Genomic DNA, 14056 nt, shown 5'->3' on the forward strand with positions numbered 1-14056 from the left:
AAAAACAAACCTTCAACTACCAATCCCTAGAGATGCTCTTTACTTCACATTTATTACAGTGTCTGTACACAAATAGAGTTTAAGCTGTTTTCAGTTGAGTTGATTATCTTGTACTTTCTTATTTAAAAATAAAAAAAAAGCCTCAGGATGTGGTTTTCACAGTTGTTTTAAGACTGTTCCTTCTAGTGACTGCAGTCTGTGCCTCTCTGCAAACTCCTGCTCCCATGTGGCTTTGTGGTCAGTCAGGTCAGAGAGCCAATCCAACTGGAAACCACTTCTTTTTCTCCCAGGGGCTGTTTTTCACTTGTATTCAGAGGCTCCTGCTGTGTAGGAGGATGGACTCGCTGCTCAGGCATGGCACTGGCAGCTTCCTCACCACTCCATGTGCATGCCACTAGCCCAATCTTCTGGAAGCTGTCCAGGCAATCCTTTGGATTTTATCACCTTTTTCTTTGCAATCACAGAAAGTCTAGAAATGTGCCTTCACTGTCAAATTAAGCCAGTGTTGGAAAACATCCCACCATTCAGGAAAGAAAGGTGCTAGGTTTTGTACATTTTCTCCTCTCAGCCTGCTTGGAACAGCCGGAGCTCTCTGGGGTGGCCAGCCCTGAGCACGATCTGCCAGCTAAGACGAGTCCTGCTCCTGCTCCTCCTAACTTTGTCAGGGGACACAGACACCACACTTCCTCCCCTCAAACTCTGGTTAATGTGTATAAGTCAGACTTTGGCTCCTCTTTTTGATATGTTGAGAGGCAGTTTGGGGACCCTCCTAGTGCTTTCTGATCACAAAGTGCAGAACAGAAAAGAAAAATCAAAAGGAGATGTCCTTATTTCCAGAGTGCACATTGAGCAAATATCTCTACACAGATTCTAAATAAATGTTTCCGCTATACAGTGATCTGAATAAAATTTGTGCTCTGTAAATTTTTTAAAGTTCTATTTTGTGGGTGATAAGATATATGAAAGGAAGGAGTAATACAAAGAAGGCACAAATATGCCTCTAGGAAAAACTTTTTTTCCTTTTTATTTACATATAACAAAAGCAAAGAGGACTTTAAATAATTTTGTCAAATTATTATTTCCAGGTGGATAAAGAATAGAGGAAAAAATGCTCAGAATAACTTCCATGACTGATTTATGTAACTTTAACCATTAAAAAAAAAGAAAAAAAGAAAAAAAGATAAAACAACAGTTTGTAAAACTTTATAAAGAAACAATCTGAAAATCTCTCACAAACTTCAGATACAAACAGTATTCTCCAGATATTCACTTCTAAATAGGAACAGGTTCAAATTTTTCTTTTACCATATTAAATTATTTTAAAAAGTTTATTTCAATAATCATGTAATAATAACATCTTAAATGTTCCAGTTGCAACTATAGCCAGCTCTATACATAAAGTGTACTTTGTGCTTTGAAAGAGACAGAAAATTCTGTCTTCCAGTTACATTAAAAACATATTCTCTGTTTAATACTAGTATCATCTTTGTATATCCTAAAAGCTTTACAAATTTTATCTGTAACACGTTAAAACAAACTGAAATAGTATGGGGCAAACAAGTTAGAATAGTAGATGTAGAGATTTGACAACTATAGTTGCACGGTCCTCAGTCATAGCATGTTAGTTTCTATTTACTCAGCTCTAAACAGAGCCAATTCCTTTAAAATATTACAGTTGCTGATATGAAATTTATTAAACAATGAAAAAAAGTCTCCCATATTTGTGTGATAATTTTCTCATTTTTCAAATGAATTTCTCTTTTTTTATATGTTTATACTAAAACTGCCAAGAAATGAAGCACATTAATCATCCTTTCAGCTTTCTAATTACACAGCGTGTGCTTTTTTTTTTCTTAAGTATCTTACATAGGAGCAATTTATAGCACAGATGCACAAAAGTAGTCTCTACTTGACCTCTAAATTCAAAGTTCTGCAAAAGATATTTATAGTGCATATGAAACATTATTCATTTATATTTTTCTTGACAGTCAGAACTATGTTAGAAGAATAAAACTCAAGAGTGCCAGCAGATGTACCCTTATACAAAATAATTTAAGAAGTTGATTTTCTCCAGATGAGACAAAACTGCTGTCATGTGTGGCCACTGTCCATTTCACTGTCAAGGTGCTGACTCTGTTATTTTAAGCCCTTCAGTGTCTTGTCTGATGTCCTGTCACTTGCTTCCTTCCACCTGTACTTCAAACCATCTTCCCTGACTTTTTTCCACCCTCTTTTGTACCTCTCCAGATATTTCTGTCACATCCACTCTCTCTTCAGTCTCTTTTAAAACATTCTTTAGAATTTGCTTCATGTTTCCGCTTCAGCTTTCTTCCCCCTCAACAATTGTCTTCTCCTTTGTTTCCTCGGTGGTACCCTGAATTTTGTTCTCTGACAGCCTGGCTTCTCTTTATGCATGAAATTTAACATTAGGCAATGTACTGGTTAGGCAATGTACTGGTTAGGGAAATTAAGAACATAACTCCTCAGTATATGATAGCTTCTGCTAAGGCAGAACACATTACATTTTTTGTCAATCACCAAAGTGACCCTGCAATTGCTGCAGAAAGGATCCTCCATCCCAGAGACAGTCCCTTCTCACGTGAACCAAGGTGAATCAAGAATCGGCCTCTGGGAAGTTTTAAACACGTGCAAAAAGAGATGGATACGATCAAATACACTACAAATGGCTACTTCTTACTCAGTACTTTGACTTCCTTCATTTTCATTAATCTTAACATATTTGCAGTTAATGAATGATTGTTTTGCTTTACTCTATTATTCATTTTTTACCCCTAAATTAAGGTTGGAAACTTTAATTTTTGCTTTGGTATTCAACATAAGGGGAAAAATTGTTTACTTAATTCCTTCTTTCTGATTCCAGCACAGCTTACTAGAAGATGACAAGAAATGATGGACTTAAAGCAGGTTTTAAAATGACTTCTGTAGAAATAATAGGGTAGATCTCCCACATTGTTTTTGAGGATAACATTTTGCATAGAATGTGGCAGACAGCAATATAAAAAATAAAAGCAATTTTTCTTATGGTTCTTGTTCAGATCTTTGCTTCCTGCTGCTGATAACTGGCTATTACGCTCTAGTCACTTCCCTTATATTATCCCATCTGAATCAACTTTGAATAGAAGTTTTCCAACAGGAATAAAAGGAGAGAATAAATAGATCAGTGCTCCCAGATTAAATATTTGCACAGCACTTCAGGAAATGGACACATTGAAAACAGTTTGTTGTAAAGTCTTACTATCACATCTCTGAAATGAAAGAGCAGCTGGGCAAGAGGAGCAGGAGCAAGAGGCAGCAGCAAGGGAGCAGCAGCCACTAGATGGTGCTTCCCCCATGTCCATGCTGCTCAGCCCCAAATCCTGCCAGCGCTCAGCCGTCGGCTTCACTGGCACAGGCTCTTCATCCCAAGAATGATATGTATATTATTTTCCAGTGCACAGGTTTCTATGTGAGGCTGCCTCACTGTATAGAAAGGTCAGCTTCTTACGTTTGGATGGGTTTGCACAGCTGCAATGCTTGGATCATGCAGGAAAAATATTGTACTCTAGTTTCAAATCTTTTCCGGTCTCAAAATACAATGTTTTTTGCAAAAAAAAAAAAAAAATCAAAATCAAAATCAGTGAAGGTTATTTCCATTAAACAAACAAACAAAACAAAAAACTTCGACTGAGGAGGGGCACATAAAAAACACCTCGTTTACTTGGCCACATGCCAAGAACTCTACAAGGTCTGCCCTTTAATACTCTTACTGTCTGGAATAAGAAACGCTTTTGACCTGAGCAAAAGCTAGTTACACTATTAGCTGGAGATTTGTGTGCAAATTAGTTCAGTATCACCACTCTTCTCAGAACAAGCAGTGTATAGAAAGTAATAAATGAAATAATTCATATAATTTTTGCCGTAAGTATAAAGCAACGAGAAGTGGAAAAATACTTAGGCAGGATGAAACATGAAATGGGTTAAGCATGCAGCAGTGCAAATATAAATCAACAGTAAGTCTCTCCCATCATCAGCAAATAGTCATGTAATTGCTCTGTAAAAAGCAAATATAACTATAAATAAAAGTCTACTGAACGTGACTGTCTGTTAATTCAATAAAGTATTCTGTTAGTGTAAATATTTTCTGTATTATTCACTTTAATTATGCTAGAGGGATCTAAACAAGGAACTTGGTATGGATGCTACCTAAAGATGAATTCAAAAAATTAATTGCAAAACACTTTATTACTAGCACCCTGAGTACTTTTAACTTTCTAAGTAAAAAGATACTGTATCCATTCCTGACCAGGGTATATTCATAGACCAGTAGCCTCTTTATGCCTCCATATGTCATCTCTTACCCGTGTTGCATCTCCGTCCTGCTTTATCATATCCATTCCAGGCAGCTGGTTTGGAAATAGATTGCCTCCCCTCATAGCAGGATCATTAACCTATTGGTAACAAGATATTAAAGAGAATGAATTAAAAATGATGTTGGAAAAAGTAGTGGAAGTTAAAGTATTAGAAACCACTAAGCTACTTGCATGTACCACATTTGAAATGACACAGTCATCAGGAAAGCAGCTATATGGTTGAGCACCCTTCTTGGGCAGCATGTTTGATTCATATTATTCTGCTTTACAGTCAACAAACAGAGATTTAATTCCTGATACTATGACCCCTGTGCATATTTAACAAAACAGGCTCCGTAAATTAGGTCAGTATTATTGTAAGAGGACTTGCCTGCTATGAAAGTCCTGAAAGCAGAGACATGTAAATAATTTCCTAACCTCAATGACACACAGCTTTTCTGCTTTTGCAAACCACTATGCAACTTTCCAAAGGCTGATGAGATAATACGCAGGCTGAACTGTATTGACTATTGATTTAGTGTTAATGACTCTTTTTTTTTTTTTCTTCATAAGCAATGGGAGGAAGATCCATGCTTTTCTACATGGACGGTCTCAAAATTTTTCTGAATGCAGCCATAGGAAAGTATCCGCACAACCAAATGGTCTGTCATGCTTAGTTATGTGGAAAGAGCGGCTTGCCAAATTTACAACATTGCTGCCTTAATAAAAGGATTAATCTCACCATGTAGGAACTGGTGTAAAACACAAAACACAGCCCTTCAGCAAGGGACTGAAGTATTATAAAATCTTTCCTTTTAAGTTTTACAGAGAAAAAAAACATCTTCCTAGAGAGTTTTGGCTAACTCTTCTTATTTCCCTCAGACTATGTGTATGTGATAACAGTGAAGATAGTCCCCTCTAGAATTTGTGAGAAGGAAAAAGCTGTTTTGTGCCACCTGCCCTTTAGGAGATCTTGGTTGCCAAGTAGAGGAGGTTCTGCCACTGCACTACCTCGCTTCAGCTACAGCAACCTGCTGCAGCAGGGGGAGAAGACTGCCTTAAATTTACCACATCATAGTCCTCCTGTTTCAGGTCCTCCTGACTGTTTTTTTCTGTTCTTACTCCCTGATTTTGCAGAGTTGCAAAGTTAAATGCAATAGCATCGCTACAAAGACGGTTTCAGCATGTCACCAGAGACAAGACTGCGGTTCAACAGGAAAGGTTAAAAACTTAAATATTTTTGCCATGGAAATTTCAACTCTAAAGACACTGATTGCTGAAGCACTGCAAGTCTCCTAGTGATTCTTTCCACTTAAAGCAGATGGAGACTTTTTTTTTAAAAAAAAAAGAATCTGAAAATTTAGATCAGAAAGGACGAGAACCACACTGTTTTGATGTAAAAGAAAGAAAGCAAACAATGTCACAGCTTTATCTACATGCATTTGATGAAGCAAAAGAATCCATATTTTAAAAGTGTATTCTGCTACTGATCAACATTCATTGGAATGCAGAGGCCCAAGTGCCTTTTCTACTTGTTCAGTAAATAAAGGAAGAGAGAAAAAAAAAAAGGCAAAAATACAAAATTGTATTTCAGTGAATCAAGAGCAGTCTGGGAACAAAAAGAAGAATGCTTGATTTGCATCATGGCAGAGTTAGGAGAGTCATGGAAAAGGAAAATGTCTCCTGGCTGCACACCACAGGAGCAACAAAGGCATCAGTGAAGTTCCAATCACAGAATCTCTTTGCAGTGATGATGCAAGAATCCTGACTTGCACGGTAACAGATACAAAGAAAATCTCCTGTTTTGTCACATGGAAACAGTTGCTTTGGAAGTCCTTGCAACATAAAATATCCCACATGAACTCTTCTGTAGGCAATAACAATTCAATCAGAAAAATAAGAAAAAAGGACAAAGAAATTGATGAGTTTTTATAATTTTCCATGGGCAAGCAGTGTTATTATATATGAAATCTGACTAAAAGAAGGCAGGACATGTTTTACAACCCCTTTGAATTTAAACACGTTACTACGGCTGCCTGCCAATGAAGCATGATTATTAACAAGCTGAATTAGAAGTTTTATTCCCCTCTACAGCTCCCTTCATCCAGTATGCTGAACAAAATCAAAATATTGTTTCAAGCTAACTCTCAGTAAATGCTGTGATAATTTTGACCTCAGCTTTACTGTACCTATGCAGATTAATAAACATCTCTTCTGAATGGGCATTATTTCTGAGTGGTTTATTTCATATTCTGAAAGTTTCCTCTATTGCACAGACTTCAAATTGCTTCTCTGGCAGCCCAGTAAATCAGTCAGCAGAATTAAAGAAAATACAGTCATTCTGAAAATCACCAGTTGCAAGCAAAGTTTAGCACAGCCTAGGCAAATTGCTAAATAAAGATGCCAAATTGTATAACACTGTGTCCTTAAAATAGGAAAAAAAAAAAAAAAAAAAAAGATAAATTGTTAATATATTTATTTATTCCCATCTCTCAGAAAGGAAAATGTGAAGCAGCACAGCAAACATTCCTGGGGACTAAAAAGTAGTGTCTTGTGGCCCAGAAATGGCCCCTCAGCTGCCAGCTGGCCAAATCTGACCTAGATGAAACAAAAACATTAAAACATTTGCTAGCAGTTTGCAGATGACACAGTGCTGGGGTGGTAAATCAGGAGGAAAACAGGTTACTCTTACAAAATGAGCCACTGTACCTTGGTTAAATAGACTCAATTTAACAAATGCATTTGAATGTAGGCAAAAGGAGAGAAATACGTTTGGGTACAAAGAATGCAGGTTTTATTTGTGTAGCACTGAGAAGGATATGGGTATCACCCTATAGGTTTCAGTATAAGCTCACCAGTATGACAGTGTCACAAATAGAGCCAAGGCAAATCCTCTTGAAAGAGAAATTAGAAGCAAAATTTAACTCTCTAGACAGCTTTTGCGAAATCACTGTGCCCAGTTACTCTGTGTGTACTTCTAGAACAAAAATGGAGTTTAGAGTAGATTCACAACAGGGACCAAAGGGCTGAAAAACAAATATTGAGATGAATAAAGAAATTCAACCTACTCGGTTTACTGGAAGTTAGATAAATGCTATCTTGAAACAAGATCTATTAGTTTAACAGGAAGAAAAAGCAGTGCAACAACTGTGCCAGTGGAAACAGTAGTCTGCATGGAAGTCTCAGATAAAATCAGATCTCTTTCTGTAATGTATGTGTTTTAGTTCAGGTTCCTGGGGGAAACTGTGTAGTATGTGCAAGCTGAGAAATCAGACTGGGCTGTCACCTTCAAATCCCTACTCTCTCTCTCTCTCTTTTTTTTTTTTTTTTTTTTTTTTTTTTTTACTATTGTTTTGCTACATTAAAATGTTTAACAGTATATACTTGGAAACTGCTACTACTACTAAAAAAGTTTGCTGTAGCTGGGAGCTTAGCAACTGGAAATATCAGAGAAGGTGACAGATTTGGCAGTATCAGAATTACTTCAGGTCACCAGTATGCAGCAGCTGTAAAAGACAAATGTGATCTGGGGCTATATCTGTCAGTGTATTCCAAGAGAAATGGGGAAGAACTAGTGTTATGCACATGGCACTGGTGTTTAGGAAACAGTGATTCAAACAGAAACAGGTGCAGGAAAGGAAAAGGAATGTAAAGACTACTAGAAAAGACTGAAACAGCTTGTTTAACTTACCAGAAAACAAAACAACAAGAAAAAAACAAAGAAACCCAAAAGAAAGCAAAATGAAACAAAACTATAGCAGTGGGGTTGGAACCAGATGATCTTAAAGGTCGCTTCCAACCAGAGCCATTCTATGATTCTATGATAAAACAGCAACAAAAAATCATGTTGATAGAATGGCTCTATTTAAAATACAGAAAAAGAGGAAAGGAAAAAATATTTAAAGGACTACATTGGAAAAGTAAATAGCCTGCTACCACATTTAGGCTGGAAAAAGACATTTATTAACAAGTAAATCATATGTCTGTCTTTAAACTCTAATTTTATAGTCTCAAAAAAAAAAAAAAGATTTACAATATTGTCAACCATAGCAGTAGAAACTGCCTGAAGACACAAGCAGTACTTTCCTGCCAATATTTCTTAGAAAGGTCCATAATTTGAAGTCTGTGCATTAAATGCACCAAAGTTCAGCTCTCAAACATACAAACCTGTTAATTAAGAGAATCTGTTTGTTAGATATCTTAATGCACTGAGTGATTTTAATGATGAGCCAATAATTGGAAATGTTATTTTCCTTTATCAGATGCTCTAATTAGCAGTCTCAAATGCAAACAAGTGTGTAAACCTCCTCACAGCAGAAGAGAACAGGTTACTTACTTATTGATTTAGCAATCTACATTATATGCACCACTTTATGAAAACCGTGGACCTGGGACTCACAAAGGTGCCAGACTGACAGTTCTTGAAGTTGACTGCCTGTGGTACTACAAGGACAGTGGCAGTTGAAGCATTTTCCACACTGCCCATGCCAGCATGTGTCACTTTTACCTCTAGGAAATGGCTGCCTGCCATTCAGTCCTAGCCTCCACTGCTGAGAACACTACCACAGATACTGGTGACCCGCAGCTGTGTTGTGGAAACTTACCTACTGAAAACAGGAGCTAGAACGGCACGTGTTTTCCACCGAAGTCCAGGAGCAACTACACCTGCTAGCTATAGTGGTGCTAGGTCAAAATTGCAAATGTAGTTGCAAATGGTGTTCTCTACCTAATTAATCACTGGTTATCTGAGTGCAGAGCCAAAAACAAAGCCTTTTTAACATAAACATTTCTTAAGAAAACTAATAGAAGAAACATAATGGCTTACAGCAGTTACAGCCCAACACAGCGGACCCGAAAAACTACTGAAAGTCAAAGAAAATTCTCTAGCTGTCATCTCAAGTCCTTAAATTCTCACCTGCTCAGGACCCATGGAGGACAACCCTGATGTAGGCACAGAGGTCGCTGAGGTCATGCTGATCTGCCCTGTCATCTGGTTCATGTTGTTCATACCACTTGTGTTGGTTGCCATGGATACACTGATGTTCATGTTATTATTGTACATGCTGGTGCTTGCTTGCTGCCCAAAATGTGGTGGGGACTGTTGTGAAAACATGCTATAGCAAGGAATGGAAAAAGCAATGTGTCAGACTCAGAATGCTGAAGCCACTAGGAAACTAGTCTCTTTTTAATATATTTTAAGCTGCAACTTGTACATACTGTTGTTTATGCCAACTCCAAAGGAAAGACTAGTTTTTAGCTACATCAACGTCTAAGGAATAGATTTTCAAAATTTCAGGTCCCATGTCTGTGCACAAAAATGCATGCCTTTGCGTGTGAAACTATGGCAGAGTACAAATCTGTTATGCGTGTGCAATAACAGCCAATGAGCTGTCTAAATATGTCTTCATTTATATTTTAAATATGTTTGGGAAAGTAATTTTTAGAGGGAAAACACCTTTTTTCCCCTCATCAGTATCAGTTAGGTTGGTATTGGATCTGATCTAATAAGCTTTCTTTTTGCAAAAGAGGCCATTTGTACATCTGAATACCAGATTTGCACTTATAATTATGGCAAGTGGGCTCACAAATATAGACATGCAGCTGTGCAGAAATTTTTTTACTAAATCTTAGCATCAGGTTTTGAAAATGCGACACTGTAAGAAACAACATAAAGTCTAAGACAATTGCCCTCTATGTTCCTTTAAGGCCATTTCAGAACAGCATAAGAAAAGATAACTGGAAAATCTCATCCCAGATTTTATTCAAAGTCAAGTGCTTTCTGGATAGCATCTTCCTTCAAGTTATATTAAAAGTCGTATGACAGAGGTTTTATATTTCCTAAAACATACTCCATTATTTACACGTCAGTCTTTTCCACTTTTTAAACATACCTCAACAGTCAATGAAGGAATTATTACTGAAGATGTATCTGTTTAGAGGATTTTCATTAGAGACTGAAATACTGTAGGACTGTTGCATGTCAGACGGTACACAGCAGCCGCCTCTAAATCAGCAGCTGACTTTTACTCTTCTGTGAAGCACTGCTCCCCCAGATGAGGGAACCTTTTCAAGGTTAACACTCAGCCATGCACTTGGGTAATCCATTATGTTATTGCTGTGCACTGCCCATTGTGAGACTTTCTTTACAGAGGAACGCAACTGCATTCCGGGCTCAGGACCAAACTCTGAAAATCTCACAATCCTCTTCCTTCCATTCCATCTCTTTTCAGGCCACCTAACCCCATTTTTAAGTTGTTATCTGGTTGGCTGAAACAGTACACTACAGATCATTGTGAATACTCAGTGGCTTGTGTAAACACATTTGACATGTTCTCCACTGTAGAGCTGCAGTTTAGCAAGCCAACCATTAGTCTACCAAGCTGCCCCTGCTGTGGTTTCAGTAGACGCCGTGGCAGCAGTAGCTATGCCTCCTGCAGATGCTTCACTAAGGCAGTGAATAAGAGGCATGGACAAGGACTAGGATGAGGGAGTAATTGGTTGCCTTAAGGGGAACTTTACTTGTATCAACCTCATCACAGAAGTACTGTTTTTCTGGGTTTACTAGATCTATGGAAGATTGATAGATTATAAACATATCTCTTCAGCAGGAAGATGATTTGCTGTTGGGCTGGGATAATAAAAACAACCTGAGAACATCAGCACAATAAAAACACTGTGCTAGTGACCTGTGTGCAATTGATACAGCTTGGTTATACACCAGCCTGATAGATCTATCTGTCCTGCATTGAAAAGCGTAGATCATTGCCATCTGGAAGCTTGTTGCTGCCTACAGATTGTGTTCAACATCCAACCCATTCAATGTTGACAGACTGATTATTAGAGTTACACTGACTGGGGCATAGGTTTCAACTGAAAAGGTGACTGCATGCATGAGGCATTCTACAATGCTCTCAGAGAATGATAGTTATATGCTGCCCCCCATATATGTGCAAGCACTAATGGATTGCACCTGGTTGTGCTCCAGCATTTGAGGCAGGAGGTGTTATCCAGTCACTGCAATTCCAGAGCAGTACAGAATGCACAGGCTACAGCTCAGCTGATCCAGCCACGTGGAAAGCAGCATGGGAGCACAACATTTAAATCGTATGCAGAAGAAATACATCCACACAAATGTTAGGAGCTGGAGTTCACTGTGCAATACAGTTACTTCTTAAGGACATACCATGTTTTATCAGTTATCACAGTCAAAGCAATGCATTGTGTGGATGCACCTCTTTTAGCTATGCACTCACTTGGCCTTGTATGAAGATGGCATTTAAATCAATTCGTCAAGCCAAATTGAAAAGAACTCTCTCTTAGGATAGACAGTTAACAGCAAAGAAATACACATAAACAACCCCATAAATAAATGTAGACCATATGAGCACACAGACCCCTAGTCTGTGCACTCATTTTTGTTTTGTTCTGGATTTACCTGTTTCCACCCATATTCCCTTGTGCCCACCCGTTCATCTCTGTAGAGGACTGATAGGCAGGATTAGCCTGAGACTGCTGAATCATGGGGCTCTGAGTATGAGCCAGTCTTGGGGACATCAGTGGACTCTGAGGAGTGGTGGCCCCTGTGAAGCCCGGATCGGGCTGCTGACTAATACCTAAAGAACAAAAAGAGAAATTTAGCCACCGTACATAAAAAGTTAAAAGATAAACAAACAATAGCTCAAATGTGCAGACATTTTTACACAGTTCTGCTTATACCACCTGGAACCTATATAACCTCGTGTCTTAACGTAGGACCTAGATTAAAAGCAAGACATCATAAACTAAATACTACACATATAACCTTAACATGTTTTTTAACTTAAGTATGTTGGCTAATTGTTTGTCATAACTGTACAAGCAGTCTCTTCCCATTAAAGATCACAAAGGCAAACACTGTTAAGTGACATATATACATATATGACTTAGCAGTGTTTTTCATATATATATATATATATATATATATATATATATATATATATATTCCACAGAAAGTGCATTCAAAGCAACAAACAAGCAAACAGTTTGCTTCTGTCTATAATTCCATTTTTGTAGAAGAAGTTACCACCTTTTAACATTCAGGCTATAATTTTTAAGTTTTCCTAAAGTTACTAGAGCCTTAATATCTTGATTTCCATGTCCATGTCAAAACAGACAATGCTATTTTGTGCAAGGATTTAATCATTTTGTAACATAAAAAAATATCTAGATACACAGAAAACAATTTAAACTGTAAAATACCAATTACATGAAGAAATTTTGTTTTAAACCAAGTCATTTTGGTCTCAAGTTTATCAACAACAGCATACTCCACAGAAACAATCCACTCTTAATGCTGGTGGTATGAATCAGGTGATATGAAATCAATTCCTAGATTTGCTGTCTGCATGACTTAACTTCTCTGTATTTCAGTCTATGTCATAAAAGGAGAATAATTTAATGTCCCTTTGTTTTCATAAAGCAATTACAAATATATGGAGGGAAAGCGCTGTTACAAATTAGAATATTGTGTAAAGGATACCAGACCGGAATAGATAGCAAACTTGAATTGAGTGGAAATAATTTGTTTTGGTTTTATCAGTACGTTTCATATTATTCAAAATTTCACTTACAGATTTCATATTATTCAGTGTAATGTAACATAGCTTTTAAAATTCTTCTAAATAAAATCAAGAAGGTCTTTAAAAATAACTGTGTGGAGGTCTAACTTACAAAGCAGTATGCAGCTTTGTAAAGCATACAAACAAAATGGTATTAGCTATCATATTACGAATAGGTTTAAGGATGGTGAAGGGAATGCCTTATCAGAAACTAATTTTTATTATTTAAGCTTAACAGTTACTCATTAATTTTACATTAAAACGCACACACAAAGGACTGGCAAGAATTGGGAAGAATATATTTAAGCAATATTTTATTACCAAAATGTAAAAAAAATCCCTACCAACATAAGACTGATTTAAAAGGATCAGCTTGGCTTCTGATCACTTTATGTCATTTGCCAATATCAATTCACATTTTTTTCTTCATTTGCACTTTTACTTATATATTGATATGTTTAATCAAAATTCAGGGTCTATCAAGCTAGTACACATATGTATATGTGTACATGTGTGCATACATCTATACATGCACATATCTATGCATATAAACAAACACACATGTTGAACATTTCTGCTATTGCTCAAGAAAGGACCAGTCCTCAGAGAATCTGTGGTACTTGAGCTATGGAAGTGGAAAGTAACATGTCACAGTTAAGGACTCCCAAGAGGCCTAAATCTCCACGCTTCCCATCTTCTCTGGGGAGCCAGACAAGTGGCTGTGGGATTGAAAAATAATTGGGGGAGGTAGAACCAGTACCGTAGTTTGGAGGAAACGGAAACTGCTGTGCGTTTGCCTGCGGGATCCGCGGATTGCTCATGGTTGCTGGTATGCCACCGGCGGCCACCATGCTCGGGGTCATGCTCAAGCCCTGCCCTCGCATCATCAGTGTCCGCTGCTGCACCTGCTGCTGCTGCTGCTGCTGCATCTGCCGCTGCCGCAAGTGCTGGCTCAGGATCTCCCGCTGCCTCTGTGCCAGCATCTGCGCATTGATGGGGCCCTGGAGGGAAAACCACCGCCACCTATCAATAACTCCTGCAAAGGCAACCTGACCTGCAGAGCCACTGGAGCAATGAGGAAGATCCCAGATTTTTATTTTTATTTTTTTT

The 14056-nt window shown here is 37.7% G+C and overlaps 1 protein-coding gene across 3 annotated transcripts in view; it reads right to left on the bottom strand.

Annotated features, from left to right (window-relative positions):
* NCOA2 (nuclear receptor coactivator 2) overlaps positions 1-14056 on the bottom strand; it is a 197165-nt gene that overhangs the window by 4211 nt on the left and 178898 nt on the right. For all 3 annotated transcript variants that reach the window (XM_068672055.1, XM_068672056.1, XM_068672057.1), the window contains 4 exons: positions 13707-13947; positions 11785-11962; positions 9265-9463; positions 4359-4448 (listed from right to left, as the gene is read on the bottom strand). In XM_068672055.1, the coding sequence (XP_068528156.1) occupies positions 4359-4448; positions 9265-9463; positions 11785-11962; positions 13707-13947 (708 nt within the window). The remainder of the gene's footprint in view (positions 1-4358; positions 4449-9264; positions 9464-11784; positions 11963-13706; positions 13948-14056) is intronic.

This window comes from Anas acuta, chromosome 2, assembly GCF_963932015.1.
Source record: "Anas acuta chromosome 2, bAnaAcu1.1, whole genome shotgun sequence".
NCBI lineage: Eukaryota > Metazoa > Chordata > Aves > Anseriformes > Anatidae > Anas > Anas acuta.